The following is a 17,482-nucleotide window of genomic DNA, read 5'->3' on the forward strand; positions in this document are numbered from 1 at the left end:
GTTCGTCATCATCTTAGTTCAGTTGATAAAGATATCAATCATGCTGCAATTTATCCATTGCAATTGTAATAGGAAAAAAGAACATGTGATGTAGCTTAAGGAAGATCTGTTTGAATTATTTCCGTGGATGGCTTGTATAGTTAGAGTTTGAGGACTCGTAAACATTTTATTTGATCACGTGCTACTATTTTTACTTTTCCCTCTCGAGAGAAAATGATGATTTAGTGCTAATAACCAATATCGACTGAATGCTTCAACCAAGACAACCAAAAAAAAAAATAAAAGATTCATTTAAGGACTCTCGAAAAGGAAAAGAAATATTAGTAACGTACAAGAAACATAGGATGGAACAACAACTTGAGTAGTGACAGTTATTGCTGCTCAATGCGGCAGATGATTCAATGTGCTTTGGGAATATAAAATTGATAAACTAATGCTAAATTTAGCATCAAATTGTCTGTATCTTCTTTGGAAGAAAAAGGCGATCTTGGAAGTAGATGAAACCAACATTTGGATCGGTTCCTTACTTCCTTTTGAGAAAATAAATTACTTAAATGCGAAATTCATGGTTTAAAAAAAAAAGAGGAAGACCATTTGGTGTCTATTGTTCTGTCGGTCCATTTGACACAAATTGGAGGGAATGGATGCTTCTGAGTCCAATCGCCTGAAAACTCAGGCAGGCCCATTGGAGCCCATATTAATCTTGTCCTACCACGCCAAAATGAAATAGATGCTTCTTCGCATGAAGGAAATAGGTTGGGGCTGGTTTCGGATTTCCTTAGGCCCTAGCTTACAAGACAGCACATGAAGCCACGACGCAGAGCAGATATTACTGTGAATTTTGCTCACAAAAAAGAAGAGAGAGAGTTTCCAGACAATTTGTGTAAATTTTGATGCTGCATTGCATGGCCTAAATAACTCAACAATTTCTAGCTGCAGTTTGATCGTGTGCAACTATAAATACCACTTGACTAAATGTTGTATTCCAGAGAATACACATACTACTGTTTTTTAAGGGAAATATTCTAAAAACTATTACCTATTATAGGCTATTTCTATGACCAAACCAAGCAAAACTATTCAGAAGGCTGTCTGCATTCAGGGAGTCGCACTATACAAATTGAAGAATGCAAAGCCTCCAATCCATGCAAGTTTGTATGACAAAGAACTTCACCAGGTCCATCGTATTAGGCTGTAAGAAAAAAAAGACTATCAATGCTGAGGCACCCCTGCCTGTCATGTATATAAGTTAGCCTGTATGCATCATCTATCTCAGTATCTTCTTAAAAATGAGCTTAGAACTTCGGATGGAAGAAAGGATCCTGCCCATTTTGATATAACTCAAACAGCTTCTCATAGTACTGAATCGCAAGATCTTTACACTTTGAGAGCACTTTTGGATCTTTTTGTTGAGCGTCTGAGACAGTTCTCTTTAACTTGAACTCTGGATCCCCATCAATTAAAAACTCAGCTAATTGAGTTACACTGAAAAAAAAAAACAAAATCACGAGCACATCCTTCAGTCAAGGCAATCAAAAAACTTGAAAAACCAAGGTCTATTAAATGAACGAGTGTTTAAGCCCTCAAATAGGAGAGTGCATAGAATTTTCAATGCCTTTCACTATGACAATACTTAAAAGGACATCCGAAATGGAACAAATGTAGATAGTTCTCAGCAAGTAGCTGCATACCCTAACACTTTTCTGCTACAGTGTATCATCTGATATTAAAAGAAACTTGATCCTATTTACATACAAAATGAAGCACGCAGTCCAAAACAGTCTGAGCAAAATACCACGCTGGTTCAAGATTAAATCCAGTTGAAATTAAAAGGTGGGCTTGGTCTTATTTTCTTCAATTTTCGTAAAGCTGCCGAAAAAAGAGATTCATGACAAATGCCAAAATTAGTATTAAAGGCTATAATTTGTTCCAAACATTTCAAAAAGTCTCCTCCCCAAATAACCTTTCCCAGTATCTAAATAAGCAAAAAGCACAGCAACAGCACACAAGAAAACCTTGAATAACTGTTTGTTTCACAGTGATGACTAATTTTAAACATCATTGCATTTCATTGTCAGAGATTCAAATGAACCATATTGGAAAGTATGGATTGTCTGCATTCACATTGGTCATACCTCATTGCATCACAATAGGAAAAACCTGGATCTGCAAGAACTGATGATTTCATGGGGGATTTCTCTGCAGAATTTTTCTTCCGATAGAGAGCACAAACTGCATTCATGCAGAGTTCATCATCCTTCTCAAGATCTGAAAGCATGTCTGCCGCAAAATTCCATGTCTTCAGCCTGTATCCTTTAGCAATTGCAACCATTTTATCCACATAAGCTTCCAGACAAGATTCGCTCTCTGAATCACTAGAAGTACAATCACTCGAGTAATCATTATCATCAAAGAGTGATTTTTTCAGACCAATTTGGACACTGCCACCTCTCCTTACTTCTCCTAAGCGATTTTGAACAGAAGGCAAAAGAGGTTCAAGACCAGCGGATTTGCAGTCAAGCTTCACTGAGCTGTCACTACCAAGGGAACCATTTTCATCACGAAGCAACTGCCCATTTTCTTCTTTCTTCCTCTTAGCCACCATAAAGTTAGTGTCACTAGTCTCAATCATGCTTCTTTTTCTTTTTGGCATCTGATAAATATCACAATCTTCCATGGAACCAGTTCCATCCTCTTCCTCTGTTTTCATAAAGCATGCACCTTTCCCAATATTAATGAAAGGCAACTTCTTTCCAGTTGAGTTGATGTCTGAAGCACAAGTAGTAAAGAAATGTGTAGACCCAGCAGGAAGATTTTCTTCATCACTATCACTAATTTCAATAACAATGGGAGATCCAGGTGCCTCACTAACTGGAATGCATGAAGCAGCTGCCTGATTGGAGCTATCAGTTTCAATCACCAATTGTTTTGGACCACCCATTTGATTATCACAACCATTATCTGTATTGGTTAAAGCTGCAACAGAAAACATACAGAGTTTAACAGGATACAAAAATTTCAAGGAGAAATATTACATGTAAGAATGCAAACTCAAATATGGCCAAAGGTTTTGAAAAGGCCAGAGTGTCACTTTTCTGCAGGCATCTGTTCATAGTCCTTAGATATTGCTGAAGAAAGCAGAGTTTTATGTTTCACTGGCCACATTTCAAATGCTTGGTGCTTTAGCTAGCATTCCTTGACATGAGGTAGCTTAGATTTTTTTTTCCCTCAGTATATTTGGATTGTTGGAACTATAACTTCATGTGGCATGTCATGTAAACTGATCCCGGGAAGTAAGTGTAACATGAATGCAGCTAATAAGTAAACAACACAATGACATGAATATAAAGAGGTTAAAAATGTAGCAAATTAACATCTTTCCAAATAGATCAACAGAATAAACATCTTCACAAGATAAAAAAGGGAAGAAGGATATGCAATATTATGTTTGTTTGTGTATAATTAAAAGTATGGAGGTTGCTAACAACAAACACTGTTATAAATTTCAAAATAATTAAAAATATGGTGGTTGCTTCCATTTAGCAAGTATTCTAAAGTTCAAAATAACAAAGGACTTACAACACACAAAAACTGTTATGATGTTCTCCATAATTAAAAATATGGAGGTGGCTTCCATTTAGCCAGTATAATAACGTATGACTGACCCAAAAAGTTACAAATATCATGAACAATGCAGCAACAAGCTGCTACTGCTTGGTAAAATTCATATGTTATGTCTGAAAGTAGTTCAAAAAGACCCTTATACCAAGTGATTCGACATGCCGCCCTTTTTTGTTTTTAACTTAGTATTCAACTTGAAGTCCTTAGGAAACAAGGCACCAATTCTACTATGATTAAGTCTATATCAGTTACAAAGCTAGAAGTGGCACACCGTCCAAAACCCTCAAAGGGTACCATTTACCACTGTTAAAGCTTGTTTCAGAAGGTGCTAGTTTTCAGATCATATCTTCTTCAGTGCTTATTGACCTATCTTCTGTGACACCAATATAACGAAATTATTCAACTGACCTGGTTAGATGCACGTAAAACTTCAGTGCAGCCCGAACATTAGAAATCTACTTGAATCAAGGGAGATTATAAGTTTCAATATGGTATTGAATTATGTGCAAGATTCTGAAGAAGGGGTTACTTCACATAGCATCAAGTGGTTTTACATGCATTTGAGTGATATGCCTTACATGCACTCCTATCATAACAAAGAAAATCAACACTGGTGCTTAGATACTGTGAATACAAGCTCTTAAGCTCACAAAAATCAATCTTAAGATCCAGGTTTGTAACTAAATTCCGTAAGAGAAATACTTCAAGCAAGTTGCTAGACTGTGACTACAAATATAGCTAAAAGAACCAAATAAATTAGAATACCTGCTGCCAACAAAGTTTTATTTTCTTCTTCTGGGTGAATACTTTCTGTTCCAACTTCAGGAGCATCACAAGCAGCTTGTACATCAGTAGAACACAGAACCACATCATGTCCATTCATTGTCCTCGCATTACTTTGCAACAACTCCTTGCCATTGAGATCTGTATCCAAATATGAGGTTATACCAGACTCAAACAGGTAAAGAAAAATAAGTGACACTCCTACAGCTTTCCTAGTAAAGTAATTTTCATTCTTGGAACATTTAATTGTTAATTAACCTTATGAAATGCAAACATATAAGGGGGACCAATGATCTCAAAGAGCTCTTGAAACGTGTCATACATATCCATGAATAAAATTTCTTTTGAAGGTCTCACTTCACAAGCATTAGTGCACATGAGGAGGAGCAGTAGTTTATTAACAGCATGCTACAGGATCCCAGAGGAATCTGTCACCTTTTTGACAGACACTGGTAAAGGACCACTCAACTTAAAAAATATGACGTAAGAATGAGAATGGATGATATGCTGAATGCAGAAGATGGTAAAAGAAAATAAAAGTGAATTGAAGAAGAACTTCCGTTATCTCTTTTTAGATCTTGCGGTATAAATATCAAGATTCTTTCGCCTTTAGAACTTTCACTAAGAAACTATTAAGTGCTATCAAGGGCAGTAGTTGGGATCTGGTCTACTAAATGCAAAAGTCAAGAACAGCTGCTTATGGAAGTCAAGGACAGCCTGCTAGCAAAAGTAAAAGTCAAGAACAGCTGCTTATGGAAGTCATGGGCAGCAACTGATTATGAGATCTGATCTGCTAGCAAAAGACAAGAACAGCTGCTTATGGGATCTAGTCTACTAATTGCACTAATCAAGGAGAGCTGATTATGGTCTACTATATTAGATGTATATTAGCATATATGTAATTAATACATTAGAGAGGTAGATATTCTGACGGAGGAGAGAAGGTACAGAGTTTTTCTATTTAAATGGAAAAGATGCACAAAAGAGGCATTCGGTCTTTGATCTAGAAAACTTGTCATGGTATCAGAGCCAGTTATTTGAATTTCTCAGCCTTTCCAAACTTTCTGAGTTGTTATCCTTCTTGGGTTGATTATTTTGATCAATCATTTGGTTTCAAGATATCCTTTTGGGTCAATCATATTGTGGTTGGCAGCTTTTCTTGTAATTCAGATCTTTGTTTTTTTTTTGAAAGAATGTCTATGGAAAACTCTATGGGAAAAATACATACGGAATCTTTGTCCATCAAGTTCACTGGAAAAAATTATGCGGCATGGGAATTTCAATTTAGGATGTTTCTAAAAGGCAAAGAGCTTTGGAGTCATATTGACGGGTCTTCTACAGCACCTAGAGATGGAAAGGAAATTAGTCAATGGGAGGCAAAGGATGCTAGAATTATTTCTTGGATTCTAGCATCTATTGAAGCTCATATGGTGAACAATTTACGCTCCTTTAATACAGCAAAGGAGATGTGGGATCATTTGAAGCGTGTATATCATCAAGATAATACAGCAAGAAGATTTCAGCTTGAATTGGAAATTAGTACATGTAGCCAAGGTAATCTCTCTATTGAGCAGTATTATTCTGGATTTCTTAATTTATGGAGTGAATACTCTGGTATAATCTATTCTAAGGTACCAAGCGAAGCCTTAGCCGGTATTCAAGCGGTTCACGAAGATAGTAAGCGTGACCAGTTTCTAATGAAACTGAGGCCTGAATTTGAGGCGATTAGAGCTGGATTGTTAAATAGAAACCCAGTTCCTTCTTTAGACGTATGTCTTGGTGACTTGTTGCGAGAAGAACAGAGAATGGCTACACAAACTATCATAGGTACATCAAAGGAGATATCTGAAGTTGTCAATATTGCCTATGCTGCTCAAGGGAAGAATCGCGGAAAGGGACAAGTACAGTGCTATAGTTGCAAGGAACTTGGGCATATTGCACGCAATTGTGGAAAGAAATTTTGCAATTATTGTAAGCAAACTGGACACATTATCAAGGACTGTCCTACACGCCCTGAGAATCGAAGAGTCCAAGCCTTTCAAGGTGCTGTCCAAGACTCTAACACTATTGGTTCTACATCCACAGCCACAACACTTACTCCAGAAATGGTTCAACAAATGATTCTTTCAGCATTTTCTACTCTTGGACTTCAAGGTCAAGGTAAAATTGTTTCTACTCCTTGGTTAGTTGATTCTGGAGCATCAAATCATATGACTGGTTCATCTGCATCACTACATAATCTACGGCAATATACTGGTACACAAAATATTCAGATTGCTAACGGCAGTAATCTTCCAATTACAGCCATTGGTGATATTGGACCTTCTTTTCGTCATGTATTTGTCTCTCCAGGGTTGTCTACTAGTTTGATTTCTGTTGGTCAGATGGTGGATAATAACTGTGATGTACGGTTCTCTCGTGATGGTTGTCTTGTGCAGGACCAGGTGTCGGGGAAGGTGATCGCGAAGGGGCCTAAAGTGGGCAGACTATTTCCTTTGCAATTTTCAGTTCCAAGTAGTTTGTCTTTGGCTTCTATGGTTGTTGACAATAAAGTTGAAGTATGGCATCAACGATTGGGTCATCCAAATAATGTCATTTTATCTCATTTAATAAAGCATGATTTTCTGGGGAGCAAGGATCAGTGTTTTAATCATAAATTGTCTTTTGATTGTTCTACTTGTAGACTAGGGAAAAGTAAAATATTACCTTTTCCTAGTCATGGTGGTCATGCTAATACAAGTTTTGAGATCATTCATAGTGATGTTTGGGGTATTACTCCTGTTGTTTCACATGCACAATATAAATATTTTGTGACATTCATTGATGACTATAGTCGTTTCACATGGGTATATTTTTTGCGTACTAAAGCTGAAGTATTTGCTGTTTTTAAGAAATTTGTAGCTTATGTAGAAACACAATTTTCTACTTGCATTAAAGTTTTACGCTCTGACAATGGCGGGGAATATATGTCACATGCCTTTCAAGCATTTTTGCAACAGAGAGGTATTTTATCTCAACGATCATGTCCTTATACCCCTCAACAGAATGGGGTGGCTGAACGTAAGCATCGCCATTTGTTGGATATGGTACGAACCTTACTCTTGCAGTCTTCGGTTCCATCTAAATTTTGGGTGGAAGCTTTATCCACTGCAGTTTATTTAATCAATCGTCTACCTTCTCAACAATTGAATTTTGATTCTCCTATGACAACAGTTAGACTTGTTCTAGCTATTGCTGCTTCTACAGGCTGGTCATTGCGACAGATGGATGTAAAGAATGCCTTTTTACATGGCGATCTTCAAGAAGATATTTATATGACTCCACCATCAGGGTTATTTTTTACATCTTCTTCTGATGTTTGTAAGCTAAAACGTTCACTCTATGGCTTAAAACAAGCTCCACGGGCTTGGTTTGATAAGTTCCGTTCTACCCTTATTAGCTTCTCATTTGTTCAGAGCCAGTATGACTCCTCTTTGTTTCTTCGCAAGACTGATAAGGGACTGGTTTTACTTCTGGTTTATGTTGATGATATTGTTATCACAGGAAATGACTCTGCATTAATCTCTCAACTTCAAGAGCATCTTCAACGTTCTTTTCATATGAAAGATTTAGGTCCTCTACAATATTTTTTGGGCCTAGAAGTGCACTCTACCTCAGCTGGTATTTTCTTACATCAACATAAATACATCCAGGAATTAATTGCTTTGGCAGGTCTTCAAGATGGTCGGTCTGTTGATACTCCCTTGGAAGTAAATGTTAAATATCGCCGTGATGAGGGTGATTTTCTCTCAGATCCCTCTCTCTATCGGCAATTGGTGGGAAGTCTTAACTATTTAACTATTACTCGGCCTGATATTTCATTTGCTGTTCAACAAGTTAGTCAATTTATGCAGACGCCTAGGCATCTCCATCTAGCTGCTGTTCGTCGCATTATTCGCTATTTACTAGGCACTTCCTCTCGTGGTCTTTTCTTCTCCAAAAATTCTCCTATTCATTTGGCAGCCTATAGCGACGCTGACTGGGCAGGGTGTTCAGATACTAGACGATCAATTACTGGTTGGTGCATGTTTCTTGGAAATTCTCTTATTTCTTGGAAAAGCAAAAAGCAAGATAGGGTGTCTAAATCCTCTACTGAGTCAGAGTATCGTGCTATGTCCTCTGGATGTTCTGAGATCATTTGGCTTCGAGGCCTCTTAGGTGAGCTTGGGTTTCCCCAACTTGCACCTACTCCCCTTCATGCCGATAATACTAGCGCTATTCACATTGCTGCTAATCCTGTATTCCATGAGCGTACAAAACATATTGAAGTTGATTGTCACTCCATCCGTGAGGCATATGATGATCATGTTATTTCTCTTCCTCATATTACCACTGATCTCCAAACTGCTGATATATTTACTAAAGCTCTCTCCCGTCATAGACACAATTTTCTGGTTGACAAATTGATGCTTTTTGATCCACCAGCATCAATTTGAGGGGGGATATCAAGGGCAGTAGTTGGGATCTGGTCTACTAAATGCAAAAGTCAAGAACAGCTGCTTATGGAAGTCAAGGACAGCCTGCTAGCAAAAGTAAAAGTCAAGAACAGCTGCTTATGGAAGTCATGGGCAGCAACTGATTATGAGATCTGATCTGCTAGCAAAAGACAAGAACAGCTGCTTATGGGATCTAGTCTACTAATTGCACTAATCAAGGAGAGCTGATTATGGTCTACTATATTAGATGTATATTAGCATATATGTAATTAATACATTAGAGAGGTAGATATTCTGACGGAGGAGAGAAGGTACAGAGTTTTTCTATTTAAATGGAAAAGATGCACAAAAGAGGCATTCGGTCTTTGATCTAGAAAACTTGTCAAGTGCTTCTAGAATTCGACTTACAAAATTCAAATGGTCAAAGATGTTAACAATTGTAGCAGGATGGAGGAAAAGTAATAGGTTTCAAATTGTAGAAATAGAAACAAAACTTAATACTACAAAAATGAGAAAAGGTATCTAGTTATCTGGTTGCATATGAGAGAAGATGACATTGGCTCTGCTAAACATACAATATGTACAAACAAGTCCTTTGAAACAAAACCTTTGTATTTTCTGAAATTTCTAAGAGTGCCAAAGATGTTGCTAGGTTTACATTTTATCAGTTACATCTTACGCTGTGGTTGATCCTGAGCTTAAGCTACCAATGAAAGAGCAATTACAAAGTAATAAGACAAAAACCAGCACCAACAGCAGAGAGTTTAATACAGAGACACATACGCTCAGAGGAGATTTGAGTATGCAGGATAAAAAGTGAACCTCATTTAGCATGTGATGCATCATGTATGTAGCAAAATATGAAAGCCACATGTTTGACCTTGATGGACAATGCACAAGTATGAGCACAACATTAAATCGTCACTATCATACTTAGAAGATACACAAAATTTGGACGTGTGAACAGTTGAAATTTGATCTTTTGTTTGTTCCTAGCAACAGAAAATGTTTGACAACAGTAAAATATCATAATTGTCAATCATTATTTGAATTAGCTAACCATAAACACCTCCATTATTCATCAACTGTGAATCCAAGGTAACCTAAAACCCCATCATGTTCTTTGAAAAGAATTGCATGGTTTACTTTTTCATGGGGAATTGCAAACATGTAAATACTAGCATCCACATAAGACACACTAAAGACTCAATATTGTCACCAAAACAATAGACACTAGTCTCCATGGATGTATGTGAGATTTCAGCATTATACAACTCTGTTATGAAACATTTACAAAATTAACGTAATTTTGACTGACATACTGCACCACTATGATGTACATGGCAATATATACAAACCACAGACACATAAGGCATAGACAACATTTTCACATCAATTTATGTCATCAATGATGACATCTAAGAGGAAAAAGAAATGTAAACTAGGTCAAAGGATAAATAACTTAGAAGTTATGGATAGTTGCTTCTTTTAGATGAAATAGAAAACCAACATTCATCAAAGAGGAAACATATCACGGTGACGTCCTCAAGGACACCAAAGTAACTAACTATATTTGCACTTCCATCATTTGCATATCAGTCAACAATGTTCGGTAAAACACCACCCTCAAAGCCGTGAAAAGAGTGAGAGAAACGCATTCAAGACTTCCACATTTGCAACCAACTAAAAACCAGCTTGGATACACTAAATAACAAAACCATGATAAAGAATTGGGGTCTTTCTTTTTCTTTTTTTCCCTCCTGTCAACAATGTGGTTTGAAAAGAGCTTCAATGACAAATTCAACTTCACAAAAGAATAATAAAAACAAAAATTAATAGCCCAGAGTATACAAAAAGACCATAAAGTGACGGGATCATGTGACATTTTATCCAAAGTGTAAAGGCTACTAGATGAGGTTTAGATTCTGATCTGATTAAGAAGTTCACAAATATAAAAAAATAATTTTCCTGAATTAAATCTGAAAAGTCACTAAAAGGATTTAGATTATTCTAGATGATCAATAAGTTCCATAACCAGCCAGCTTGCTCGATTTTTTCTTGTAATGCTAAAATCTTAAAGTCAGATCCTTAATCATAGCATCAAAGCTTTAGGTTCTGAATGAAATGATATAACATTTGCAACTTTGACTGCTACAAATTTGTATCCTTGTGAATGTACAAAGATTAAAAAACATTTCTTTTTGATCTTTATAAATCAACAACCTAATAGGGTCCTTAGATCACTTGGTATGTTACTATAAAATTTGGGATTGCATTTTATCACAATTACTGTCTCAAACAGATCACGATCTAACAGTGCTAAAGGTGGAAAAAAATTACATGTCCTACATTAGTTCCATTTACCATATACTTCCCAAACTGTGATTTACAAATAGGGACATTTTACTTCTAGAGCATCAGTGCAGAGCACCAGAAGCTCCATGGTGTTTGGAATGCACTACACTGATTTCACAAACCACATTTCTAAATTTCTTTCCTGGCCTCTGTACCAGATGGACTAAATCAACTTCCCAAATTGGCAAAGGTGGTTTTGACTAATTTAGAAGTTTATTTTCTCAAGTCACATGCTATATTTTTTTCCCCTCCATTTGAGGAACGCATTCTACATTAATATATATAGTGATATTCTTGATAAATCCCATGCCACAGCATGAATAGGCAAACTAGGGATATTTCCTTTAAAGCAACTTCTAATGAAGCAATATTTGTAGATATGATATTCTGATACCTACTGATTTCACACCTTCAAACGTCTCAAGCTGAGAAATCTCTCCAAGCTTCTAACACCATGATTTACATTATACTGTACCAATTATATCCTCATTCGTACTATGTTGTACATTGGACACCAATGTAATCTTCAATGAACAAATTGCTGCAATTGCACCAGACCTACCAACTTCTTGAGGAGATCCTCTGGTTGTTAATTATGTTGTCATAACGTGATATACATATAAAAATAGTACCACAATCTTCAATTGGAGGAATCTGCTCTTTTGTTAGCTCAATGGAAGTCCTAGTTCACTCTGTTGCTTGCAATAGAAGGTGAAAATGGCTAAGAAATTGTCCTAAAGGTGGCAATTGGATAATGTTTGATTTTTCATAGATGAGCATGCTCTTAGCGTTGATTGGTGCAATACACAAATGAAGACCCTCACATAGATCAGGCATAGTCAGTGTCATTAACGATTAAGCAATAAAAAGCACTTTCAGAGTTGTTCTCTTAGCAAATATCCGGTTAGTCTTTGGTGTCAGCTATAGTCCAAGAAATAGTATTTCCCTATTTCTAGCAAGAAGAAGCAGGGATTAAGGAAGAGAACAGACTACTAGACATTCCTATAAACAGCTCAAAGGAAAAAGGAACAAGATGAAACGAGTACAAGAAGCAATCAAGGAAAAGATATTGGTAATCTTAATGGCGCTAAACAAGAAGCTGTGAGTTCTCCATGTTCATCTCTTAATTTGACTGCAAAAAATGCTTTTAGAGGTCTTTGGCTCTTTGCTCTTTATCTTCCTAAGCTAAGTTATATGGGCGTCAAACAAATCAATCCAAGCCTAAGATTTCAAAAAATATTCTTTAGACTAATGGCCAATCCTGTCTAGGAAAGTTAAGAAGACCTTCTTGTTTACCCCAAGGATGGAAGGGAGCATATAACCAAAATAGTTCCTTGGGTACAATTGAAAAGAAAAAAGAGCATTAAAAATTCTTGATAAACTCAAGTCCTACCAAAACCAGGGTGTTCTAATGCCATCCTTAAGATATCATCTACTCAACCTATAATACCAGAGGGGTCCATAAATTTTGGAGGCCCAAGGTACTATAGCTACCTCATTTACAGCAGTTATCAAATAGAAAGTTGATGCCATTAAAGTGAAGCTTGTGATTATAGTGAAGCTTGTGATTATACTAAAACAAAGGCATTAACCAAAATCTGCCTTCTATTACAGAAAAGAAGAGTAAGTTAAGAGGAGGATCAACCAAGAATTTGCATCACGCATGAGTCTTGATATTGATTTTACGTAATCAATGGAGAAAGGGATGTCTAAGGTGATCAAATAGAGTTTAAAAGAAAGCAAAGGCAGAGAGGGTAAGAAAATAAATGATCTATCACACAAAAGAATATCAAAGAAGTGTGAAAAGATGCTAGGAAGAAGAAAGGAAACTTGGTAAAGAGAAAAAGAAGAAGAAGAAGCATTTCGGAGAGAGCAGAGGTTTTAGTAGTTTGCTGAGCATGAGAGACCTTCTCATGCCACTATTAACACGTTAGACACTCACAGGAACCCCTCTAACGAGTATTGACAACCTGGAGGTGGACCAAGGAGCTAATCCATTCAGAACTCAATTGATCTGATTCCCAGACATATTGCACCTCTGGTCAAGGCTGCCATTCTGTCCTAAGACAACACAAAGAAGATTCAGAACTTCTCGCTAGTTGATGGGATTTGATATCAGGAAGGGGCTTGCACATTGTACACCAACATCAAGTTACTGTAACCCTCAAGGAAGAGACAAAGGTCCAATATTCTTTTACTCCTTTCAGAAAGTCTCTGTGTTACACCAGTATGTGATTATGTACTAAATAAAATATTAATGGGGCATTAAGTTAAATGGCACAAAGCTAAATGCTACTGCAAGATAAACTAAAACTTAGAATGCATCCCCTCGAATGGGCCATTAATTGGTTTCAAAAGGTTTCTGTAGGTGTTCCTTGCTTCTCCTCAAAGATTTAGCACATGAAGGTGAAACTAATTGCCCCATCATAGATGGATATAACTAGCAAAAGCTAAAAGCAACATATTCTTAACCAAAAAGCCATGACAACTCACGATCATCATCACAGCACAATATCCTTTTAATCCAAGATATAAATTAAAAAAGAAAATGCAAAAACACAAACTAACAATATAAAGAACTGTCCTTCTGAAATTTAATGCCAACAAAAAGAATTTTGATGTACTAAGGCATTAAGAGCCCATTAATGCCAAATTCAGATGCAACCCCCCTATGCAGCTTTATCTTCCTCCATCTGGACAAACAAAACAGCAGGCTACAAGATTTTCCCTCTGACAACTTCATATAGTGACTTCCCATCACTGGTATTCCACGGCATAACATGACTACCCTTCAGCTATCAGCCAATAATCTTTTCTACACTAGAAAATAATCCAGAAAACTAAAAAATATAAGTGATGAAAGGCACTTTCAGAAGAAGGAAATAAAAAAAAATGAGATATGGGAAAAAAGGAACCTTATAGCAAAGTATCAATTACACTTAACACAAATACATGTACCTGATATTCATAAACTTCAAAGTATCCGAGGGAGAGAAAAATAATATAAGCTTCTGGTATTTAGTATTTGTTCAACTTCAGAATATCCCCTGTTCGGGAAACAAGATTTCATAGTTGCTGTACCAAGGCACTATTAAATCCTTATCTTATTCTGAGTAACTTTAGAGCTGTAAGATTTATTGGTATTGAACCCATAGGTGGTTGTATCATGTGTGGATTAATGCCACTTTACATCCCCTTAGGTGGTGTACAACGGTAGATGGGGAAGAAGGCAGGCACAGGGGATGGAGATGAAGAGAGAGGGGGGCTTTGGTAATCCATCCAACCCTAGGAATGGGTATCAGAGGGGGTTCATACAAAAATGCCTGTTTAAGTTTTGAGAAGGCTATGTGTATGTACATTCATACTCATGCATGCACAGTATAAGTCAGTGGCTAAACATTCAAGAGGTCCAGTAACAATGAGATAAGTGAAGCAACACCAATCACAATCAATGGGATGACAGTAACACTATCTCTAAACAGGCTAAGACTGCATCTATCTCAAGGAACCTCTGTATGAATTCTGTTTGGCACTAGCTATCTGAATGATAGATGACCCCCAAAAGCAAGTTCAACCGATTGGATTATAGGTCTGCCACCGATAAAAAAGAATAGAGTCCTGCCTAAACGGCAATGGTTATTAAGGTTCTCCACACACCCCCAACCCTCTCCCCCAAAAAGAAAAATGAAAAATAAAACCATTAACTGGCTATAACTATGACAGGGATCGTATGAAGTAGCTGCCTTGGTTAGGTATCAATCAACACAGACCAATAAGCAAATGTTATTCGTCAAACCAAGCTGTCCAGTCCTTGACAACTGCTCTAAATTTATGACCCCAGAGTCCCTCCAGAAATGCAGCTAACACTCTTTAAGAAAATCCACCATTCACAGACAAAGGACAGCTTTCGTGCATTTCAATGTGGCACCTACTTTTTGCCAATAGAATACTGCTGATTGACTGGTCAACACTCAAAAGCTGGAAAAGTTCAAGCTTAAACATGGTTTAGTTGTGCAAATAACTTTCTGTGGCCATATTCTTAAACTTGGAATGATCATACGAAATTACATGCTTTGGTTTTTTAATTAAATCACACTAAAGACATTGTTGGCAGAGATGTATATGACAAGATACCTGTGTCTGGAGATCCATTACTCTCCTCCTTTTTGTCAGAAGCAACATTTTCAACTTCAGCACAATCAAAAGTTAATTGTGCACCAGAAGAAGCCTCAGCATTGTCATGGTCACTTGCTGCAGTCTCTGCAGTTTGCGCAGGCCCGAAGTAAAAACCTATATCATTCATTAACCAAGCTAGTGCAAAAATACACCACCTGTAAACATATGATGTCCAGAGTGTACTTTATTCGGTCATCTTAAAATCTAGTTTTTTCACACAGCTAAGATTATAAATTCATCTCGATTATCCCAGACCGCCCAAAACATTGATAAGAACAATATGCAATTTAAATGCTTTAAGAGCACGCATTCAGCTTTACCTTCCTTCGGCAAGTCAGAGAATTGAGTACCACTTATGATGCGAGCAAACTGTAGCTGACTATTCAGAAAAGAGTCCATAGTCTGGCGATTCTCAAAATTAACGCCTAATTCCTTGTGCAAATTCTCGAGATGAAATTCTCCATTTTCACTGCCCACGTGATTGACAGCTCCATTCTGCAAATTTCTGTTCTGCAAATCTCCGTTCTTCAAATTTCCGTTCCGCAAATTCTCTATATTCATGCCCCTGTTATGACCGTCATAAACAGGAAGGCCCACCCCATTTGCTGAAACCTGGACTTGCGTCCTTTCTTGAGCAAGAAGAGCACCGCTCCTTATGATCGCGACAGGAACTCTCAATAACCGAGCAACAGCCTCCTCCAAGTTGGATACTCTACTAGTCAAGCCCATCAGCTGAGCATCACGCAGCGTAACCATGTCCTCAGCTACGCTTTTCTCAATTTCTAGGCTAGCCAGCTGCTGCCTCAACTCCTGACATTCAATCCTGCGTTTCTTCAGTTTCTCCTCAAGCTCCAAATTCTGAGCCTCCAGCGACTGACACTTTTTCTTCATCTCCTCATAGTCCCTCTTCAGATTTCTCAGCTCCATCTCCATCTTCTCCTCTCGACCTACCAGCAACCTCTCCACCTCATGAAAATCCTCTTGGCGAAAAGACGACCGCACAAACGCCATCAGCTCAGGCACTGATGACTCCTCGGTGATTTCAGGAAACACCGACTTCGAGTCTGGAGAACTCATTCTTTTTATTTCTGTTTTATTTTCTTTTAAAAAAGAAAACAAAACCCATAATCAGACAAACAAATTTTTTTTTTTAAAAAAAACACGACATCAAGATAACAGCTTTTTCTGATTTTCTTCAACTACAAAGTGGAAAGAACAAACTTTTATCCCCAAGACCAACTAGATAGCGGTTTAATCGACGTCAACTAGAAAACCCTCCTCGCGAAACTAAAGAGAGATTTAAGTACAAAGATGTGTCAAAGAAAAAAAGAAACCCACATGAGGAGAAAATGAAGGAGCAGGTAAAACGACGACGTCGAAAGGGGTTGATTGATAGATGAAGAACTTTTTTGCAAAATGGGTAAAATATGCTCTCTCTTTTTTTTTCCCTGCTTGTAAGAGCGTGAAAGAAACTGGAGCGTTTGAGTTTGGGAGGAAAAGCAGAGCAGAGTGGAGACTGGACAGTGAATATGAGACAAGTGCAGAAAGAAGGAGTGTTTCTTTTTTTGGTAGCAGAGGAGACGGGGAGGGAGATAATGCGAAGACACCACGTGGATAGCTGGGTCCGACTGGTGGGAAATGTAACAGCTGTTGAGTGGAATTCTGATGCACTTTGGGAGGGAAATTTGTCAGATTGGAATTAATCTGATTCGCTAATGATACTGATGGATTCATAATTTTCTCTTTTTTGTTTGAAAGCAGTTGAACTCGTTAGTGAAAAACCGCTTAAAACATCTCTCATATTTTAAATAATGACTTTTTCATTCATCACTTTCAAAATTGTAATTTTACTTTTCTTACAAATTCACATCAATCAAATTTGTGTTTATCTAGATTTTCAACTTTTTTTTTGTCAGAATTTAGCATGTGTCTTATACGTGATCATTTTATAATGGCAAAATTATCAAATCAAAAATTACATAATCTGATCCATAATCCCTCGCATTTTATAAAATGAATTTTTTTATCCCTCATATTTTATAAAATGAATTTTTTTATCCCTCACATTTCAC

The 17,482-nt window shown here is 37.2% G+C and overlaps 1 protein-coding gene across 2 annotated transcripts; it reads right to left on the reverse strand.

Annotated features, from left to right (window-relative positions):
• Nucleotides 1-878: 878 nt before the first annotated feature.
• LOC113703254 (uncharacterized) lies at nt 879-17,004 on the reverse strand. 2 transcript variants are annotated; one of them, XM_027224557.2, is made up of 6 exons: nt 16,749-17,004; nt 15,731-16,510; nt 15,369-15,494; nt 4,387-4,545; nt 2,136-2,976; nt 879-1,485 (listed from the first exon to the last, which is right to left on the reverse strand). In XM_027224557.2, the coding sequence occupies exons 2-6, from the start codon at nt 16,485-16,487 to the stop codon at nt 1,296-1,298; spliced, it is 2,073 nt and encodes a 690-aa protein (XP_027080358.1). In that variant the 5' UTR covers nt 16,488-16,510; nt 16,749-17,004; the 3' UTR covers nt 879-1,295. The 2 variants fall into 2 exon arrangements, with proteins under 2 accessions (XP_027080358.1, XP_071917565.1); XM_072061464.1 differs by having other exon boundaries at nt 15,731-17,003.
• Between the last annotated feature and the right edge of the window lie 478 nt (nt 17,005-17,482).

The sequence above is a fragment of the Coffea arabica genome, chromosome 8e (assembly GCF_036785885.1).
Source record: "Coffea arabica cultivar ET-39 chromosome 8e, Coffea Arabica ET-39 HiFi, whole genome shotgun sequence".
NCBI classification, from domain to species: domain Eukaryota; kingdom Viridiplantae; phylum Streptophyta; class Magnoliopsida; order Gentianales; family Rubiaceae; genus Coffea; species Coffea arabica.

Excerpts from the sequence above, each read along its gene's own strand:
- LOC113703254 (XM_027224557.2), bottom strand. The coding sequence starts at position 16,487 with ATGAGTTCTCCAGACTCGAAGTCGGTGTTTCCTGAAATCACCGAGGAG. Across the intron at positions 15,495-15,730 it reads CTCTGACTTGCCGAAGGAAG|AGACTGCAGCAAGTGACCAT; the intron begins GTAAAGCTGAAT and ends CGCAAACTGCAG. Across the intron at positions 4,546-15,368 it reads TAATGGATCTCCAGACACAG|ATCTCAATGGCAAGGAGTTG; the intron begins GTATCTTGTCAT and ends ATTTGGATACAG.